The sequence below is a fragment of the Carcharhinus amblyrhynchos genome, unplaced genomic scaffold (assembly GCF_965287045.1).
Source record: "Carcharhinus amblyrhynchos unplaced genomic scaffold, sCarAmb.v2.hapA scaffold_705, whole genome shotgun sequence".
In the NCBI taxonomy this organism is placed as follows: domain Eukaryota; kingdom Metazoa; phylum Chordata; class Chondrichthyes; order Carcharhiniformes; family Carcharhinidae; genus Carcharhinus; species Carcharhinus amblyrhynchos.
The window spans coordinates 13,929-35,613 of NW_027650445.1; the positions used below are offsets into that span (position 1 = coordinate 13,929).

Here is a 21,685-nt window from a genome sequence, read left to right on the forward strand (position 1 = left end):
CCCCCCTCCCCGCGCTGGGCTCGATGAGGCTGGAGTGTACTCAGAGGGGGAGAGAGAGAGAGAGAGAGAGAGAGCAATCGGAATCCCATCTTGAATTGAGGGATGGAGGGGGAGGAGAATCCCGTGACCCCGTTCCTCTGACGGGGAGGCAGAGCAGGGAGAAGTCGGGAGATTTTGCCCATCTCCGCTTGACACAGCAACACGTCAGAACAAGGGATGAAGACAAGTTAGTGGCAGCATTACAAACCTCCCCTACACGCACTGGGCTACGTTCTGAGCCAGAGGGAAGCTCTCCGATCCACTGACGGGTGGAGCGAGAGGGAGAGCCCCCCCCGCCTCCCCCTCTATCCGTCAGACGGACGGAACGAGGGGGAACAGATACCACCTTCCTGCAGGGCTGCCTATTTCACCGCCTTGGTGCTCCGGGAAGGGTTGGGGGGTGGGGGGGGGGGGGGGGGGGGTGTGAATCACGCCCTCCCCCCTTTCCCCCCTCTCCGGCCTGTCAATCAGCTCGCCGCTTCCCTCGTTCCGTTCTGCTCCCTGGTCCCTCGCGGTTGGGGGTCTGTCTGCGACGCGCCCTGCAACAGGGAAATACAGATAGTCAGGCTCTCTCTCCCGAGGTGGTGGTGGGGGTGGGAGCAATCTGTCCAAACAACCCCTCCGCTCCCAGACAAAGGTCGATGGGAAACAAGATGGCTGGGGGAGGAAAAGGGGGTTTTAAAATACTCCTGGGCAGCACAGGAAGAGGAGGAGGCCGTTCAGCCCCTCTCTCTCTCTCCAGCCTGTTACACAGGAACAGGAGGAGACCGTTCAGCCCCTCTCTCTCTCCAGTCTGTTACACAGGAACAGGAGGAGACCGTTCAGCCCCTCTCTCTCTCCAGTCTGTTACACAGGAACAGGAGGAGACCGTTCAGCCCCTCTCTCTCTCCAGCCTGTTACACAGGAACAGGAGGAGACCGTTCAGCCCCTCTCTCTCTCCAGTCTGTTACACAGGAACAGGAGGAGACCGTTCAGCCCCTTGCTGATCAGACATTCCTCATGGCTACTTCCCTGCAATCCTGGATTCCCTCACCGATCAAAAATCTGTTTCTCTCAACCTTAAATATACACAAGGACTCTGTACCCGGCCCCCCCCCCCACCCCACCCTGTACAGCTCTCTGTGACTCTCAATCCTCAGAGAGAAGAAATTCTCCCTCGTCTCTGTCTTAAATTGGAGCCCCTTCACCCTGAGACTATTGTTTGAAGTTTATTTATCAGTGTCACAAGTAAGGCTTACATTAACACTGCAATGACGTTACTGTGAAAATCCCCCCCCCCCAGTTGCCCGCACTCCTGTTCGGGGTTACACTGAGGGAGAATTTAGCACGGCCCCAACGCGCCCCTAAACCAGCACGTCTTTCAGAGTGTGGGAGGAAACCGGAGCACCCGGAGGAAACCCACGCAGACACGGGGAGAATGTGCAGGCTCCACACAGACAGGGACCCCCAAGCCCCGGGGAATCGAACCCAGGACTCGCTCTCACGGGGGGAGCGGGGGGAGAGAATGTGGGACTCGCTCTCACGGGGGGAGCGGGGGGGAGAGAACGTGGGACTCGCTCTCACGCGGGGAGAGAACGTGGGACTCGCTCTCACGCGGGGAGAGAACGTGGGACTCGCTCTCACGCGGGGAGAGAACGTGGGACTCGCTCTCACGCGGGGAGAGAACGTGGGACTCGCTCTCACGCGGGGAGAGAACGTGGGACTCGCTCTCACGCGGGGAGAGAACGTGGGACTCGCTCTCACGCGGGGAGAGAACGTGGGACTCGCTCTCACGCGGGGAGAGAACGTGGGACTCGCTCTCACGCGGGGAGAGAACGTGGGACTCGCTCTCACGCGGGGAGAGAACGTGGGACTCGCTCTCACGCGGGGAGAGAACGTGGGACTCGCTCTCACGCGGGGAGAGAACGTGGGACTCGCTCTCACGCGGGGAGAGAACGTGGGACTCGCTCTCACGCGGGGAGAGAACGTGGGACTCGCTCTCACGCGGGAGAGAACGTGGGACTCGCTCTCACGCGGGGAGAGAACGTGGGACTCGCTCTCACGCGGGGAGAGAACGTGGGACTCGCTCTCACGCGGGGAGAGAACGTGGGACTCGCTCTCACGCGGGGAGAGAACGTGGGACTCGCTCTCACGCGGGGAGAGAACGTGGGACTCGCTCTCACGCGGGGAGAGAACGTGGGACTCGCTCTCACGCGGGGAGAGAACGTGGGACTCGCTCTCACGCGGGGAGAGAACGTGGGACTCGCTCTCACGCGGGGAGAGAACGTGGGACTCGCTCTCACGCGGGGAGAGAACGTGGGACTCGCTCTCACGCGGGGAGAGAACGTGGGACTCGCTCTCACGCGGGGAGAGAACGTGGGACTCGCTCTCACGCGGGGAGAGAACGTGGGACTCGCTCTCACGCGGGGAGAGAACGTGGGACTCGCTCTCACGCGGGGAGAGAACGTGGGACTCGCTCTCACGCGGGGAGAGAACGTGGGACTCGCTCTCACGCGGGGAGAGAACGTGGGACTCGCTCTCACGCGGGGAGAGAACGTGGGACTCGCTCTCACGCGGGGAGAGAACGTGGGACTCGCTCTCACGCGGGGAGAGAACGTGGGACTCGCTCTCACGCGGGGAGAGAACGTGGGACTCGCTCTCACGCGGGGAGAGAACGTGGGACTCGCTCTCACGCGGGGAGAGAACGTGGGACTCGCTCTCACGCGGGGAGAGAACGTGGGACTCGCTCTCACGCGGGGAGAGAACGTGGGACTCGCTCTCACGCGGGGAGAGAACGTGGGACTCGCTCTCACGCGGGGAGAGAACGTGGGACTCGCTCTCACGCGGGGAGAGAACGTGGGACTCGCTCTCACGCGGGGAGAGAACGTGGGACTCGCTCTCACGCGGGGAGAGAACGTGGGACTCGCTCTCACGCGGGGAGAGAACGTGGGACTCGCTCTCACGCGGAGAGAGAACGTGGGACTCGCTCTCACGAGGGGAGAGAACGTGGGACTCGCTCTCACGCGGGGAGAGAAAGTGGGACTCGCTCTCACGCGGGGAGAGAACGTGGGACTCGCTCTCACGCGGGGAGAGAACGTGGGACTCGCTCTCACGCGGGGAGAGAACGTGGGACTCGCTCTCACGCGGGGAGAGAACGTGGGACTCGCTCTCACGGGGGGGGAGAGAACGTGGGACTCGCTCCCACGAGGGGGGAGAGAACGTGGGACTCGCTCTCACGGGGGGGGAGAGAACGTGGGACTCGCTCTCACAGGGGGGGAGAGAACGTGGGACTCGCTCTCACGGGGGGGGAGAGAACGTGGGACTCGCTCTCACGGGGGGGGGAGAGAACGTGGGACTCGCTCTCACGGGGGGGGAGAGAACGTGGGACTCGCTCTCACGGGGGGGGAGAGAACGTGGGACTCGCTCTCACGAGGGGGGAGAGAACGTGGGACTCGCTCTCACGGGGGGGGGAGAGAACGTGGGACTCGCTCTCACGGGGGGGGAGAGAACGTGGGACTCGCTCTCACGAGGGGGGAGAGAACGTGGGACTCGCTCTCACGGGGGGGGAGAGAACGTGGGACTCGCTCTCACGGGGGGGGAGAGAACGTGGGACTCGCTCTCACGGGGGGAGAGAACGTGGGACTCGCTCTCACGGGGGGGGAGAGACGTGGGACTCGCTCTCACGGGGGGGGAGAGAACGTGGGACTCGCTCTCACGGGGGGGGAGAGAACGTGGGACTCGCTCTCACGGGGGGGGAGAGAACGTGGGACTCGCTCTCACGGGGGGGGAGAGAACGTGGGACTCGCTCTCACGGGGGGGGAGTGGGGGGAGAGAATGTGGGACTCACTCTCACGGGGGGGGAGTGGGGGGAGAGAATGTGGGACTCGCTCTCACGGGGGGAGTGGGGGGAGAATGTGGGACTCGCTCTCATGGGGGGTGTGGGGGGAGAATGTGGGACTCGCTCTCACGGGGGGAGTGGGGGGAGAATGTGGGACTCGCTCTCATGGGGGGTGTGGGAGGAGAATAGAACCATAGAACCCTACAGTGCAGAAAGAGGCCCTTCAGCCCATTGAGTCCGCACTGAACACAATCCCACCCAGGCCCAACCCCCATATCCCTACATATTATACCCACTAATCCCTCTAACCTACACATCCCTGGACACTAAGGGGCAATTTCTTAGCACGGCCAATCAACCTAACCCGCACATCTTTGGACTGTGGGAGGAAACCCACGCAGACACGAGGAGAATGTGCAAACTCCACACAGACAGTGACCCAAGGCCGGGAATCGAACCCAGGTCCCTGGTGCTGTGAAGCAGCAGTGCTAACCCACTGTGCCACCGTCGCACCCACATGTAGGACTCGCTCCCACAGGGAGAAACCAATCACCCTCCAAGGAACTCACCTGACCCCTGGGGGATCCAGTCGCCCGGGTGTGTAAGTGTCCCGTCTCACCAGGCCGAGAGGAGGCGGGCGCGGGATGCTGGCGGGCGGACACCTCGGAGCTGTCGCGGCGAGCCAGCGCCCCCCTCCCCGACGGTGGTCCGTCTGCCGACTCCGGCCCACCCGCCGAGCGCCCCCCGGGACCCGGGGCAGAGTCGAGGAGCGGCGAGGGGGGGCACGGTGGGTCATCTCCGACCACATCCAGACAGTCCTGGGGTGGAGGAGGGATAGAGAGAGAGAGAGAGAGACAGAAATCAGTGTTAACTGAAGCAGAGTGTGAGGTGATACACTTTGGAAGGAGGAATTGGGTAAGGAAATATTCACTAAGGGGTGGGACAACTGGAAGTTCTGAGGAATGAAGGGACCTTGGCGCGTTTGTCTACAGACCTCTGAAGGGCATGTTAGCAGGTGAGACAGGCACTCACTCGCCTTTATCCATCGAGGCATGGATTATAAAAGCACGCTGGAGTTGTACTGAACTCTGGTGAGGCCACAGCTGGAGCACTGAGTGCCTAGGGTGACACAGTGGGTTAGCGCTGCTGCCTCACGGCGCCAGGGACTCGGGTTCGATTCCCCGGCAGCACGGTGACACAGTGGGTTAGCGCTGCTGTCTCACAGCGCCAGGGACCCTGGGTTCGATTCCCCGGGGAGCATGGTGACACAGTGGGTTAGCGCTGCTGCCTCACAGCGCCAGGGACCCGGGTTCGATTCCCCGGGGGCACGGTGACACAGTGGGTTAGCACTGCTGTCTCACAGCGCCAGGGACCCGGGTTCGATTCCCCGGGGGCACGGTGACACAGTGGGTTAGCGCCGCTGCCTCACAGCGCCAGGGACCCGGGTTCGATTCCCCGGCAGCACGGTGACACAGTGGGTTAGCGCTGCTGCCTCACGGCGCCAGGGACCCGGGTTCGATTCCCCAGGGGCACGGTGACACAGTGGGTTAGCGCTGCTGTCTCACAGCGCCAGGGACCTGGGTTCGATTCTCTGGCAGCACGGTGACACAGTGGGTTAGCGCTGCTGTCTCACAACGCCAGGGATCCGGGTTCGATTCCCCGGCAGCACGGTGACACAGTGGGTTAGCACCGCTGTCTCACGGCGCCAGGGACCCGGGTTCGATTCCCCAGCAGCACGGTGACACAGTGGGTTAGCGCTGCTGCCTCACGGCGCCAGGGACCCGGGTTCGATTCCCCGGCAGCACGGTGACACAGTGGGTTAGCGCTGCTGCCTCACAGCGCCAGGGACCCGGGTTCGATTCCCCGGCAGCACGGTGACACAGTGGGTTAGCGCTGCTGTCTCACAGCGCCAGGGACCCGGGTTCGATTCCCCGGGGAGCATGGTGACACAGTGGGTTAGTGCTGCTGTCTCACAGCGCCAGGGACCCGGGTTCGATTCCCCGGCAGCACGGTGACACAGTGGGTTAGCGCCGCTGCCTCACAGTGCCAGGGACCCGGGTTCGATTCCCGGCTTGGGTCACTGTCTGTGCGGAGTCTGCACATTCTCCCCGTGTCTGCGTGGGTTTCCCCCCCCCCCACAGTCTGAAAGATGTGCTGGTTAGGGGTGCGTTGGGGCTGTGCTAAATTCTCCCTCAGTGTAACCCGAGCAGGAGTGTGGGCGACTAGGGGGGATTTTCACAGTAACTTCATTGTGGTGTTAATGCGAGCCTTACTTATGACTAATAAATAAACTTTAAACAAAAAAGTTCAAGGAACAGCCACGAACCGTAAAGAAATGACTACAGTTTTGGTCGCCACGTTACAGGAAGGATGTGATCGCACTGGGAGGGGGTGCAGAGGAGATCCACCAGGATGCTGCCCGGGATGGGACATTTAAATTACGAAGAGAGGGTTGGGTAAGGCTTGGGTTGTTTTCGCTGGAGCAGAGAAGACTGAGGGGGCCACCCGATCGAGGTGTACGAGATTGTGAGGGGCAGGGACAGAGTGGATAGGGGAGCAGCTGTTCCCCTTAGTTGCAGGGTCAGTTATGAGGGGACAGAGGTGAGGGGGTGGGAGGTTTGGGTGGGGGGAGGGATGTGAGGAAAAACCTTTTTTTACCCAGAGGATCTGGAATGCGCTTGCCTGGGAGGGTGGAGGAGGAGGAGGGGGGGGGGGGGGGAATGCCTCACATCCTTTAAGAAGTATTTGATGGGATCTTGGCACATCAGAGCATTCAGGGCTCTGGGCCAAGGACTGGCCAGGGGGGTATAAGGTGGGCAGGTCTGGTGTTGCTAATGTGTTGGTGCAGACTCAATGGGCCGAAGGGTCTCTTCTGCACCGTGTGATTCTGAGAGACAGATAGATACCAGGGGGCTACACTGTTATGCCACATTCCCGATGTTTCCCACGACTGTGAGATTCCGGGATTTCGGATCCGCACGCCTCGGTACAAAGCCTGATGTGTCTCTCCGATGAACTGGCAGTCCCACAGCGGGAGGAAAACCCAGAGATCGCCAACAGATCGTCACGGAGAGACGCGGTATTTACTCTGGGCTCCTGTTTGAAACCCCCACCCACAGCAGAACGGGGGTCTTGATTCAGGGCCTGTGTCTGTGCGCTGTAAACCACCCCCCCCCCCACCCCCAGAGCAGGGGGGGTCTGGATTCAGGGTCTGTGTCTGTGTACTGTAAACCCCCCCCTCCCCCAGAGCAGGGGGGGGTCTGGATTCAGGGTCTGTGTCTGTGCGCTGTAAACTCCTCCCTCCCCCAGAGCAGGGGGGGGTCTGGATTCAGGGCCTGTGTCTGTGCGCTGTAAACTCCTCCCTCCCCAGAGCAGGGGGTCTGGATTCAGGGTCTGTGTCTGTGTGCTGTAAACTCCCCCCTCCCCCAGAGCAGGGGGGTCTGGATTCAGGGTCTGTGTCTGTGTGCTGTAAACCCCCCCTCCCCCAGGGGGCGGGTCTGGATTCAGGGTCTGTGTCTGTGCGCTGTAAACCACCCCCTCCCCCAGAGCAGGGGGGGTCTGGATTCAGGGTCTGTGTCTGTGCGCTGTAAACCACCCCTCCCCCAGAGCAGGGGGGGTCTGGATTCAGGGCCTGTGTCTGTGCGCTGTAAACCACCCCTCCCCCAGAGCAGGGGGGGGTCTGGATTCAGGGTCTGTGTCTGTGCGCTGTAAACCACCCCCCCTCCCCCAGAGCAGGGGGGGGTCTGGATTCAGGGTCTGTGTCTGTGCGCTGTAACCCCCTCCCCCAGAGCAGGGGGGGTCTGGATTCAGGGTCTGTGTCTGTGCGCTGTAAACCACCCCCTCCCCCAGAGCAGGGGGTCTGGATTCAGGGTCTGTGTCTGTGTGCTGTAAACTCCCCCCTCCCCCAGAGCAGGGGGTCTGGATTCAGGGTCTGTGTCTGTGCGCTGTAACCCCGTCCCCCAGAGCAGGGGGGGTCTGGATTCAGGGTCTGTGTCTGTGCGCTGTAAACTCCCCCCTCCCCCAGAGCAGGGGGGGGTCTGGATTCAGGGTCTGTGTCTGTAACCCCCCTCCCCCAGAGCAGAGGGGGGGGTCTGGATTCAGGGTCTGTGTCCGTAACCCCCTCCCCCAGAGCAGGGGGGGGTCTGGATTCAGGGTCTGTGTCTGTAACCCCCTCCCCCAGAGCAGGGGGGGGTCTGGATTCAGGGTCTGTGTCTGTAAACCACCCCTCCCCCAGAGCAGGGGGGGGTCTGGATTCAGGGTCTGTGTCTGTAAACCACCCCTCCCCCAGAGCAGGGGGGGGTCTGGATTCAGGGTCTGTGTCTGTAAACCACCCCTCCCCCAGAGCAAGGCGGGGGTCTGGATTCAGGGTCTGTGCGCTGTAAACCCCCCCCTCCCCCAGAGCAGGGGGGGGGGGGGGGGGGGGGGGTCTGGATTCAGGCTCTGTGTTTCCCCCCTGCCCGACAGGTCACTCACGTCGCTGAACTCCAGGGGCAGGATCTCGGTGGGCTGCAGCTCGGCGGTGCTCAGGTACAGGTCGGAGGCGGCCCCGCTCTCCAGCTGGTCGGAGGCAGAGAGCCCCCCCTCGGGCTGGTACATCAGGGGGGGCACCTGGAGGTGGAGGGGGCAGTAGGGTTCCGCCGAGAGGTTGGCCATCACCGGTTTGGCGCAGGGAACCTCACTCACCCCTGGGCAGGTTTTGAACAGAACCTGACTGGGGTCCAGCAGGATGTCTGGGTGAGGAACGGTCAAGGAAGCTTCCCGGCGGACAAGGAGGCCCTGAGCGACGACAGCCAAACGGGCCAGGCTCAACCTCACCCACTCCGCCTCTCCCCACTGTTCTCCCAATGATCGGACTGCTTCTCCAACCTCCTCCAGCACCCCCTCCCTATCTCTGTAACTGCCTCCAGCCCCCTACACTCCCCTCCCTATCTCTGTAACCTCCTCCAGTCCCCCCTACACCCCCTCCCTATCTCTGTAACCTCCTCCAGCCCCCTACACCCCCTCCCTATCTCTGTAACCTCCTCCAGCACCCCCCTACACCCCCTCCCTATCTCTGTAACCTCCTCCAGCCCCCTACACCCCCTCCCTATCTCTGTAACCTCCTCCAGTCCCCCCTACACCCCCTCCCTATCTCTGTAACCTCCTCCAGCCCCCTACACCCCCTCCTTATCTCTGTAACCTCCTCCAGCACCCCCCTACACCCCTCCCTATCTCTGTAACCTCCTCCAGCCTCCCCCTACACCCCCTCCCTATCCCTGTAACCTTCTCCAGCCCCCTACTACCCCCTCCCTATCTCTGTAACCTCCTCCAGCCCCCCCTACACCCCCTCCCTATCTCTGTAACCTCCTCCAGCCCCCTACACCCCTCCCTATCTCTGTAACCTCCTCCAGTACCCCCTACACTCCCTCCCTATCTCTGTAACCTCCTCCAGTCCCCCCTATACCCCCCTCCCTATCTCTGTAACCTCCTCCAGTCCCCCCATACCCCCCTCCCTATCTCTGTAACCTCCTCCAGTACCCCCTACACTCCCCTCCCTATCTCTGTAACCTCCTCCAGTACCCCCTACACTCCCCTCCCTATCTCTGTAACCTCCTCCAGTCCCCCCTATACCCCCCTCCCTATCTCTGTAACCTCCTCCAGTCCCCCCCCCCTATACCCCCCTCCCTATCTCTGTAACCTCCTCCAGCCCCCCATATCCTCTCAGTGTTCCTCTATTGAGACCCCTGCTTCAGTTGCTCTTGGAACTGATCCCCTGCGAGCCCAAATATTCGATCCTTTGATTTAATATGCCCCGGTCCGGGGGATATTTTGCTCCTGATGTTACAGGCCCCCCGCCCCCGACACAAGTTATCATCCCGTTCGGAGAGTGACTGAGTGCCCACAGCCAATCCCGTCCGTACCAAGCCCTCCCTGCTGGCCCTGAGACCTTGTGGCTACAGGCCACACCCCGGCACGCGGTGCTCCGAGGGACTGAGGGAGCAGACACTCACCAGTAACCAACCTCCTCCACACACACACACCCCCCCGCCCGGCTGATGTGCCCACACCAGGACAGGGCAGCACCCTGCACTGGACCTTGAAGGATACGGGACAGGCAGTGTCGAGACATGGGGAGGGAGGGAGCCGTACATCGGGTCCCCTCTGTAATCGCTGTGCATCGCTGGGCAGCACGGACGGAGGCTGAGTGTGCCTGCAGAGAGGGGGAGAAAGGGTCAATCCGTTAACTTAACAGCCGGGGGGAAACGGGGGGAACGTCCCGAGGGGAAGAGGGGGTAGCATGACGTGGGTAGTCAAACAGAGAGGGATAGAGAAGTAGCAACAGAGAGAGGGGGAGTGAGAGCGCGTGCAGTCATGCACCGTTCCACGTGAGCCCGTGCAGACAGCAGGGCCACGCAGTCCCGGTCCCCGCTCCCCGTTACCCGCCGCACGGTCCCCGCTCCCCGTTGCATGGTCCCCGCTCCCTGCTGCACGGTCCCCGCTCTCCTTTACCTCCTGCGCTGTCCCTGCTCCCCGTTACTGGTATTGAGGTCCTCGCTCCCCATTACCTGCTGCACTGTCCCCGCTCTCCTTTACCTGCTGTGCAGTCCCCGCTCCCCATTACCTGCTGCACTGTCCCCGCTGCGCAGTCCCCGCGCCCCGCTGCGCAGTCCCCGCGCCCCGCTGCGCGGTCCCCGCTCCCCGCTGCGCAGTCCCCGTGCCCCGTTACCCGCTGCGCGGTCCCTGCTCCCCGCTGCGCAGTCCCCGCGCCCCGCTGCGCGGTCCCCGCTCCCCGCTGCGCAGTCCCCGTGCCCCGTTACCCGCTGCGCGGTCCCTGCTCCCCGCTGCGCAGTCCCCGCGCCCCGTTACCCGCTGCGCGGTCCCCGCTCCCCACTGTGCAGTCCCTGCGCCCCGTTACCCGCTGCGCGGTCCCCGCTCCCCACTGCGCAGTCCCCGCACCCCGTTACCTGCTGCGCGGTCCCCGCTGCGCAGTCCCCGCTCCCCACTGCGCAGTCCCGCGCCCCGTTACCCGCTGCGCAGTCCCCGCTCCCCACTGCGCAGTCCCCGCGCCCCGTTACCCGCTGCGCAGTCCCCGCTCCCCATTACCTGCTGCACTGTCCCCGCTGCGCAGTCCCCGCTCCCCACTGCGCAGTCCCCGCGCCCCGTTACCCGCTGCGCAGTCCCCGCTCCCACTGCGCAGTCCCGCTCCCCGTTACCCGCTGCGCAGTCCCCTCTCCCCATTACCTGCTGCACTGTCCCCGCTCCCCACTGCACTGTCCCCGCGCCCCGTTACCCGCTGCGCGGTCCCCGCTCCCCATTACCTGCTGCACTGTCCCCGCTGCGCAGTCCCCGCGCCCCGCTACCTGCTGCGCGGTCCCCGCTCCCCACTGCGCAGTCCCCGCGCCCCGTTACCCGCTGCGCAGTCCCCGCTCCCCGCTGCGTGGTCCCTGTGCCCCGTTACCTGCCGCGCGGTCCCCGCTCCCCGTTACCTGCTGCGCGGTCCCCGCTCCCCACTGCGCAGTCCCTGCGCCCCGTTACCCGCTGCGCGGTCCCCGCTCCCCGTTACCTGCTGCGCGGTCCCCTCTGTGGCCAACAGTCGTCTCTCCTTCAGCTGGTGGTGCAGCAGTGCCTCCACGCCGTAACGCCTCCGGTAACGCCTCAGTGCCTGCAGCTTTCGCAGGTCGACCCGCTCCCTGGAGGAGCCAACCTCTGTCCCGGTCAGTAGGCCACTGCCTGGGGAGGGAGGCGAGGACAGAGGGTTATTCAACTCCCCCCTTCTGAGAAATCGCTGCTGAATATACTCTGAGTCTCTCCCATTCCGCTCCCTCGCACATTCTCCCACTCCCCTGTGCCCTACCGTCATTTAATACAAGTCAGTTTACAGTCCTGTGTACGGTTTCGGTCTCCTTACCTGAGAAAGGATACACTGGCACTGCAGGGGGTGCAGAGGAGATTCACCAGGTTGATTCCATTGAGGGAGAAGGGGATCTTATAGAAACATATAAGATGATGAAGGGAACAGATAAGATAAAAGAGGGAGCTTGTTTCCACTGGCAGGTGAAACTAGAACTAGGGGGGAGTGGCCTCAAAATAAGGGGGAGCAGATTTAGGACTGAGTTGAGGAGGAACTTCTTCACCCAAAGGGTTGTGAATCTGTGGAATTCCCCTGCCCCAGTTGAGGCTCCCTCATTGAATGTTCTTTAAGACAAGGAGAGATAGATTATTGAAAGAATTAAGGGTTATGGGGAGAAAGCGGGAAAGTGGAACTGATCCACTTCAGACCAGCCACGATCTTGCTGAATGGCGGGGCAGGCTCGAGGGGTGAGGTGGCCTACTCCTGCTCCGAGTTCTTAAGTTATTAACACTGCAATGAAGTTACTATGAAGATCCCCATGTCGCCACGTTATTGGCGGCCGTGCCTTCAGCTGCCTGGTGCCCCAATCCTCCTTCCCCCAAAGCTCTGGAATTCGTTGACAGAGATTTTGGTCACTTGTCTTCAACGTCTCCCCTTACACAGCGGGGGTGACAGTCTTTCCGAGGGACACACGCGGCTGTGAAGCACCCTGGGATTGTGAAGGTGCTACTGAAATGCAGGATTAACTCCCTGGGCTTTTGTACTCTTTAATATTGGTGCTATGGCAACGGTTAGCGCTGCTGTCTCACAGCGCCAGGGACCCGGGTTCGATTCCCCGGCAGCACGGTGACACAGTGGGTTAACGCTGCTGCCTCACGGCGCCAGGGACCCGGGTTCGATTCCCCAGCAGCACGGTGACAGTGGGTTAGCGCTGCTGCCTCACACTGCCAGGGACCCGGGTTCGATTCCCTGGCAGCACGGTGACACAGTGCGTTAGCGCTGCTGTCTCACAGCGCCAGGGACCCGGGTTCGATTCCCCGGTAGCACGGTGACACAGTGGGTTAGCGCTGCTGTCTCACAGCGCCAGGGACCTGGGTTCGATTCCCCGGCAGCACAGTGACACAGTGGGTTAGCGCTGCTACCTCACAGCGCCAGGGACCCGGGTTCGATTCCCCGGGGGCACAGCGACACAGTGGGTTAGCGCTGCTGTCTCACAGCGCCAGGGACCCGGGTTCGATTCCCCGGTAGCACGGTGACACAGTGGGTTAGCACTGCTGTCTCACAGTGCCAGGGACCTGGGTTTGATTCCCGGGGGCATGGTGACACGGTGGGTTAGCGCTGCTGTCTCACAGCGCCAGGGACCCGGGTTCGATTCCCAGCTTGGGTCACTGTCTATGTGGAGTCTGCATGTTCTCCCCGTGTCTATGTGGGTTTCCTCCGGGTGCTCCAGTTTCCTCCCACACTCTAAAGATGTGCTGGATAGGGGTGCATTGGGCCGTGCTAAATTCTCCCTCAGTGTAACGCCAACAGGCATCAGAGAGTGGCGATTAGGAAATTTTCACAGCAACTTCACTGCAGTTAAAAGATTTACTAGGATGCTACCGGGACTTTTGATGGATTGAGTTATAAGGAGAGGCTGGATAGACTGGGACTTTTTTCTCTGGAGCGTAGGAGGCTGAGGGGTGATCTTATAGAGGTCTATAAAATAATGAGGGGCACAGATCAGCTAGATAGTCAATATCTTTTCCCCCAAAGGTAGGGGAGTCTAAAACTAGAGGGCAGAGGTTTAAGGCGAGAGGGGAGAGATACAAAAGGGTCCAGAGGGGCAATTTTTTCACACAGAGGGTGGTGAGTGTCTGGAACGAGCTGCCAGAGGCAGTAATAGAGGCGGGTACAATTTCGTCTTTTAAAAAGCATTTAGATAATTACATGGGTACGATGGGTATAGAGGGATATGGGGGCAAACACGGGCAATTGGGATTAGCTTAGGGATTTAAATAAAAGGTGGCATGGACAAGTTGGGCTGAAGGGCCTGTTTCCCTGCTGTAAAAATCTGTGACCGTAACATAAACCTAACTTGTGACACTAATGAATAAACTTTAAACTTTACCATAGGACCCAGAATACTAAATGCTTCTCAAATCGGTCAGTCAGGGTCAATGTTTTCTCAATGCTGTCAGAGAGGCACCCCCACTATCAACCCCAGATCACCGAGGGTCTCCCCCACTTCCCGGCTCCCCAAGGGTCACCCCCTCTTCCCCGGCTCGCCGAGGGTCACCCCCCCCTCCCCCGGCTCGCCAAGGGTCTCCCCCCACTCCCCGAGGGTCTCCCCCCCCTCCCCAGCTCCCCGAGCATCTCCCCCAAGCCCAGCTCGCCGAGGGTCTCCCCCACCACCCCAGCTCGCCGAGGGTCTCCCCCCCACCCCGCCGAGGGTCTCTCCCCCTCTGCCCCAGCTCACCGAGGGTCTCTCCCCCCCCCTCCCCAGCTCCCCGAGGGTCTCCCCCTCCGCCCCAGCTCACCGAGGGTCTCTCGCTCCAGACGGCAGGTGTGCAGATAATGTCTCCTCTTTTCCTTCAGTAGGTGCTGCAGGCGCTTGAACTGGTCGATGTACAGAGACTGCAGGCGGATTAACTTCTCCCGCATGACCAGGGCCACCTCCTCCGCTGTGTAGACCCCCGCGTGCCTGCCCGGGCAAGTTGAGGGGGGGGGGGGGGGGGGGGAGGGGGGGGGGCGGGTAAGAGAAAGAACAATTTAGCCCCAAGCGCAAAATCAGAGGAAGAGGAAAGCGTGTAAATATAAACTAGGAGCAGGGGTAGGTCCCTCGGCACAGCAACACTCTGTAATTTTTTACCATTTAAACAATAGTTCACAATAATAAAACGCAGCGTCCATCTAAACCAGCCCCGACAAAGCACCTGAGGACAGGTCACTGAAAAGACAACTGCACAAAATGGGGCCATTTGGCCCATCTTCTGCACGCCCCAAGGTTGTGGGTCGTCTCGATAACTTCTTCTCTAGTACCCTTGTCCCCGAGAGAGAGAGGGGTTATGTGGGAGGGTGTGTCAGTTACGTTGGCGGACAATACAGAAATTGGCGGGGTTGTAAACAGTGAGGAGGGTAGCCTCGGATTAGAAGAAAGTAAAGAAAGTTTAATTATTAGTGTCACAAGTGAGGCTTACATTAACACCACAATGAAGTTACTGTTAAAATCCTCCAGTCGCCACACTCCGGCACCTGTTCGGGTATACTAAGGGACAATTTAGCACGGCCAATCCACCCTAACCTACACATCTTTGGGACACTAAGGGACAATTTAGCATGGCCAATCCACCCTAACCTACACATCTTTGGGACACTAAGGGACAATTTAGCATGGCCAATCCACCCTAACCTACACATCTTTGGGACACTAAGGGGCAATTTAGCACGGCCAATCCACCCTAACCTACACATCTTTGGACACTAAGGGACAATTTAGCACGGCCAATCCACCCTAACCTACACATCTTTGGACACTAAGGGACAATTTAGCATGGCCAATCCACCCTAACCTACACATCTTTGGACACTAAGGGACAATTTAGCACAGCCAATCCACCCTAACCTACACATCTTTGGGACACTAAGGGACAATTTAGCACAGCCAATCCACCCTAACCTACACATCTTTGGGACACTAAGGGACAATTTAGCACAGCCAATCCACCCTAACCTACACATCTTTGGGACACTAAGGGGACAATTTAGCACGGCCAATCCACCCTAACCTACACATCTTTGGGACACTAAGGGACAATTTAGCACGGCCAATCCACCCTAACCTACACATCTTTGGGACACTAAGGGACAATTTAGCACGGCCAATCAACCCTAACCTACACATCTTTGGGACACTAAGGGACAATTTAGCACGGCCAATCCACCCTAACCTGCACATCTTTGGATACTAAGGGACAATTTAGCACGGCCAATCCACCCTAACCTACACATCTTTGGGACACTAAGGGACAATTTAGCACGGCCAATCAACCCTAACCTACACATCTTTGGGACACTAAGGGACAATTTAGCACGGCCAATCCACCCTAACCTGCACATCTTTGGATACTAAGGGACAATTTAGCACGGCCAATCCACCCTAACCTACACATCTTTGGACACTAAGGAGCAATTTAGCATGGCCATGGGGAATGCGCTCATCGAGACGTGGTACCCTAGCTGCGCGCTCCGCCATTCCCTCTCCCCCTTCACTCACTTGAGGGGATCCTCCTGGTCGCTGTCAATGCTGTCGGCCTCGCTGTCAGGCTCCCCCCTCCACGTCTGGTCCAGCAGCACCGTCTCGGGTTCACCCTCGCTCCAGCTGTCGTCATCTGGGTGGGGGTGGCGGGGGGGGGGGGGGGGCAGGTAGGGTGAGAGATGTCGGAGAGAATGTTAAAGAGGGTGTTGAGAGCGGGTTTTGGGGGGGGAAGCTTACTGAGATCACACTGACCATAAGTTACAGGAGCAGGATGAGGCCACTCGGCCCATCGAGTCTGCTCCCCCATTCAATCATGGCTGATATTTTTCTCATCCCCATTCTCCTGCTTTTCCCCATAACACCTGATCTCCTTATTAATCAGGAACCGATCTGTGTCTTAAAGACACTCAGTGACCCCGGCCTCCTCTGTGGCAAAGAGTTCCACCGATTCCCCACTCTCTGGCTGAAGAAATTCCTCCTCATCTCTGTTTTAAAGGAGCGTCCCTTTACCCTGAGGTTGTGCCCTCTCTGGTTCTAGTTCTTCCTACTAGTGGAAACATCCTCTCCACATCCACTCTATCCAGGGCCTCGCAGTATCCTGTAAGTTTCAATAAGATCCCTCCTCATCCTCCTAAACTCCCAACGAGTACAGACCCAGAGTCCTCAACCCGTTCCTCACACCACAAGCTCTTCATTCCAGGGATCATTCTTGTGAACCTCCTCTGGACCCTTTCCAAGGACCAGCACATCCTTCCTTAGATACAGGGACCCAAAACTGCTCACAATACTCCAAATGGGGTCTGATGCGGAGCCTCATACAGCCTCAGAAGTCCATCCCTGCTCTTGTAGTCTAGCCCTCTCCACATGAACACTGACATTGCATTTGCCTTCCTATCTGCTGACTGAACCTGCACGTAAACCTTAAGAGAATCTTGAACCAGGACTCTTAAATCCCTTTGTGTTTCTGATTTCAGAATTCCTTCTCCATTTCGAAAACAGTCTGTGCCTCTATTCTCCCTACCAAAGTGCAGAACCTCACACTTTTCCACATTATATTCCATCTTTGCCCACTCTCCTAACCTGTCCAAATCCTTGTTTTATATCTATTTAAACATTTACTAGTGGGGCACGAGTGTCGCTGGCTGGGCCAGCATTTATTGCCCATCCCTAGTTGTCCCTTGGGGGGGCGGGGGGTAGTTGAGAATCAGCCACATTCCTGTGGCTCTGGAGTCACATATAGTAAGAGGTCTCTCAACACCAGGTTAAAGTCCAACCGGTTCATTTGACAGTAATCCCACAAGCTTTTGGAACCGCTGTTCCTTCGTCAGGGTGTGTGGAAGGTTCCTTGTGACGGTGAAAGTGTGCGGAGGGGGATTGAATATAAAAGTAGGGAGGTCTTGCTGCGGCTGTATAGGGCATTGGTGAGGCCGCAGCTGGAGTACTGTGTGCAGTTTTGGGCGCCGCACCTGCGCAAGGATATTTTGGCCCTGGAGGGAGTGCAGAGGAGGTTTACTAGACTGATACCGGAGTTGAGGGGATTGAGCTATGAGGAGAGGCTGAATAAACTAGGCTTGTACTCGTTAGAGTTTAGAAGAATGAGGGGAGATCTCATTGAGACGTATAAGATGATGAATGGGATGGATAGGATAGAGGTGGAGAGACTCTTCCCGCTCAGAAAGGACAGTAGGACTAGGGGGCACAGCCTCAAGATAAAGGGGGGGGCGGTTTAGAACGGAGTTGAGGAGGAACTTCTTCCCTCAAAGGGTGGTGAATCTCTGGAATTCTCTGTCCGTTGAAGTGGTGGAGGCTGCCTCGCTAAATATTTTTAAGAAGCGGGTTGATGGGTTCTTGATAAGAGAGGGGATTAAGGGTTATGGGGAGAGGGCGGGAAAGTGGAACTGAGCCACGACAGATCAGCCATGATCTTATTGAATGGCGGGGCAGGCTCGAAGGGCGAGATGGCTTACTCCTGCTCCTATTTCTTATGTTCTTATGGAACCTTCCACACACCCGAAGGAGCAACTACAACCAAATAAACCTGTTGGACTCTATATCCTGCTGTTGTGAGACTGCTTACCGTGTTTATCCCAGTCCAACGCCGGCATCTCCACATCGTCACGATGTAGGCCGGACCGGGGTAAGGGCGGCAGATTTCCTTCCCTAAAGGGGAACCAGATGGGGTTTCTCCCCCACAATGGGAAATCAGTAGATTCTTAATCCCAGATAATTTTTTATTGAATTCAAATTCCCACCGTCTGCTGCGGATGGGATTTGAACCCGGGTCCCCCAGAGCGTTAGCTGAGTTTCTGGGTTAATAAATGGTCTAGCAATATTACCACAAGGCTGTGCCCTCTCCCTGAACCCCTCCGTTCCCGGACCGAACTCTCCCGCGCGCGCGCGCGGCCCGTACCTAGGATCTTGCTGGCTTCGCTCCGACTGTTATCCGCGGCCCCGGAATTCCCGTCGCTCTTCAGGTAACCGCTCAGCTGGGCGAGAAGCGCCTCTGGGGAGGGGCCGGCGCTGCTACTCCTCTTGGACGGTAGCCGGGCAGCCAGGGCGTTCTTGCGAGCGTGTTCGGCGCAGTACGACACCCTGGCACGGAAAGACAGAGCCAGCGGTTAATGACACTGCCCTACCCCACAACTGCCCCAACCCACCATAGAGTCATAGAGGTTTACAGCATGGAAACAGGCCCTTCGGCCCAATTTGCGCATGCTACCCCTTTTCTTTAACGAAGCTCCTAAGCTAATCCCAATTGCCCGCATTTGACCCATATCCATCTATACCCATTTTACCCACGTAACTGTCTAAAATTGTACCCGCCTCTACTACTGCCTCTGGCAGCTCGTTCCAGACACTCACCACCCTCTGTGTGAGAAAATTGCCCCTCTGGACCCTTTTGTTTCTCTCACCCTCTCACCTTAAACCTCTGCCCTCTAGTTTTAGACTCCCCTACCTTTTGGGGAAAAGATATTGACTATCTAGCTGATCTGTGCCCCTCATTATTTTATAGACCTCTATAAGATCACCCCTCAGCCTCCTACGCTCCAGAGGGAAAAGTCCCAGTCTATCCCAGCCTCTCCTTATAACTCAATCCATCAAAAGTCCCGGTAGCATCCTAGTAAATCTTTTCTGCGCTCTTTCTAGTTTAATAATATCCTTTCTATAATAGGGTGACCAGAACTGTACACAGTATTCCAAGTGTGGCCTTATCAATGTCTTGCACAACTTCAACAATCAAGACAACACCCACACACCCCAGACATTCTCTCTTCCACCCTCTTCCATCAGGAAAAAGATACAAAAGTCTGAGGTCCCGTACCGACCGACTCAAGAGCAGCTTCTTCCCTGCTACCGTCAGACTTTTGAATGGACCTCCCTCACATTAAGTTGATCTTTCTCTACACCCTCGCTGTGACTGTAACACTACATTCTGCACCCTCTCCCTTCCTTCTCGATGAACAGTACGCTTCGTCTGAATGGCGCATAAGAAACAATACTTTACACTGATTTCCAATATATGCGACAATAATAAATCAAATATTAAACTGATCTTTCTTCACACCTTATTTGTGATTGTAACACTACATTCTGCACCCTCTCCTTTCCTTCTCCCCTCTGTACTCTATGAACGGTATGCGTTGTCTGTACAGCACGCAAGAAACAATACTTTTCACTGTATCCCGATACACGTGACAATAATAAATCAAATCTAATATTAAGTTGATCTTTCTCTACATCCTCGCTGTGACCGTAACACTACATTCTGCATCCTCTCCTTTCCTTCTCTATGAACGGTATGCTTTGTCTGTATTGTGCGCAAGAAACAATACTTTTCGCTGTATCCCGATACACGTGACAATAATAAATCAAATCAAATCCACCCAACGAAACTGGCGCAGCACATTCTAGTCAAACAGCTCGCTCATACCAACACCATCCGCACCCCCCCCGCCCCCACCTACCCGTCCTTCTTCTCAGGCTTGGGGGCGGCTCCGGGGCACCTCCTGTTGGTCTTGGCCGAGACGTAGCTGCACTGCTTGAAGGGAGCATTCCTGTCTTCGAGGATGTGCTTGAGGCAGAAGTCCTGGCCCTCCAGGCGGGGCTGCGAGCAGGGCCGGTGGGTGAAGGAGCAGGCCAGGGGCTCCAGCAGCCGGGGCAGGGGAGTCAGGCGGCCCCTGCTGCTTGGTAACACGTGGATCCGGATCCGGTTCATGGCCGCTCAGCCCGGGGGGGGGGGGGGAGGGGGGGGGATCCGGCGCAGCGGCACTACCCGCCCAGGGAGAAACCCTGCGGAGAGAGGGAGGGAACGGTTAGCCAAAAATAAGTGAATAAACAAACTGCAACAAACTGGATGAAGGTCGAGCAAACGGAGTATACTGTTGGTAATGTGAGGTCATCCATTTTGATAGGAATAACAGCCAAACGGACCATTATTTAAACGGTAATAAAACTGTAACATGCTGCTGTGCAGAGGGACCTGGGCGTCCTGGTGCAAGAATCACAGGGAGTTAGTTTGCGGGCGCGGCAGGTAATAAGAACATGGGAACTCGGAACAAGGATAGGCCATCTGGTCCCTCGAGCCTGCTCTGCCATTCAACAAGTCCGCGGCTGATCCTTTCGTGGACTCAGCTCCACTTACCCGCCCGCTCACCATAACCCTTAATTCCTTCACTGATCAAAAAATTATCTATCCTTGCCTTAAAAACATTCAATACTTCTCACTCTATCCCAATATACGTGATAGTGATCAATCAAATATTAAGCTGATCTTTCTCTACACCCTCGCTGTGACTGTAACACTACATTCTGCACCCTCTCCTTTCCTTCTCTATGAATGGTATGCTTTGTCTGTATAGCACGCAAGAAATAATACTTTTCACTGTACCCCAATACATGTGACAATAATAAATCAAATCAAATATTAAGCTAATTTTTCTTCACACCTGCACTGTGACTGCAACACTACATTCTGCACCCTCTCCTCCTCTATGAACGGTATGCTTTGTTTGTATAGCACACAAGAAACAATACTTTTCATTGTATCTCAATACACATGACAATAATAAATCAAATCAAATATTAAGCTGATCTTTCTCTACACCCTAGCTGCAGCTGTAACACTACACTCTGCACCCCCTCTTTTCTTTCTCTATGAACGGTATGCTGTCTGTAAAGTGCGCAAGAAACAATACTTTTCGCTGTATCCTAAAACACGTGACAATAATAAACCAAATCAAATATTAAGTTGATCTTTCTCTGCACCCTCGCTGTGACTGTAACACTACATTCTGCACCCTTTCCTTATCTATGAATGGTATGCTTCGTACATACAGCACGCAAGAAACAATACTTTTCACTGTATCCCCATACACGTGACAATAATAAATTAAATCAAATATTAAGCTGATCTTTCTCTCTACACCCTAGCTGTGTCTGTAACACTACATTCTGCACCCTCTCCATTCCTTCTCCCCTCTGTACTCTATGAACAGTATGCTTTGCCTGTGCAGTGCACAAGAAACAATACTTTTCACTCTATCCCAATAGACGTGACAATAATAAAGCAAATCAAACCAATGGTTAAGATGCAGCCTCGGGGGAGAGTTGGCCAAGTTGGCCAATGCCTTGACCTCTGACCTTCCCCCTCCCCGTGCCATTTGACCTCTGCCCCCTTCCCCACCCAACCGTCAGCCTGGCCACAGCCGCCATCTTGGATCCTTCCCGCACCTCCGCAATTTCCACCAAAAGGCTCCCCCTC

At 57.6% G+C, this 21,685-nt stretch overlaps 1 protein-coding gene across 1 annotated transcript; it reads right to left on the reverse strand.

Moving 5' to 3' along the window:
* Positions 1-466: 466 nt before the first annotated feature.
* kansl2 (KAT8 regulatory NSL complex subunit 2) lies at positions 467-20,166 on the reverse strand. The gene is made up of 9 exons (XM_080184385.1): positions 19,890-20,166; positions 18,335-18,516; positions 15,943-16,057; positions 14,207-14,370; positions 11,400-11,566; positions 9,944-10,046; positions 8,330-8,586; positions 4,426-4,674; positions 467-578 (listed from the first exon to the last, which is right to left on the reverse strand). Exons 1-9 carry the CDS (start codon positions 20,138-20,140, stop codon positions 507-509), a joined length of 1,560 nt encoding a protein of 519 aa, XP_080040511.1. The 5' UTR covers positions 20,141-20,166; the 3' UTR covers positions 467-506.
* Between the last annotated feature and the right edge of the window lie 1,519 nt (positions 20,167-21,685).

Coding starts and splice junctions, on each gene's coding strand:
- kansl2 (XM_080184385.1), bottom strand. CDS start 20,140: ATGAACCGGATCCGGATCCACGTGTTACCAAGCAGCAGGGGCCGCCTG. Junction 14,371..15,942: donor GACCAGGAGGATCCCCTCAA/GTGAGTGAAGGG, acceptor TTGCCCGGGCAG/GCACGCGGGGGTCTACACAG. Junction 8,587..9,943: donor GTCTCGACACTGCCTGTCCC/GTATCCTTCAAG, acceptor TTCCTCACCCAG/ACATCCTGCTGGACCCCAGT.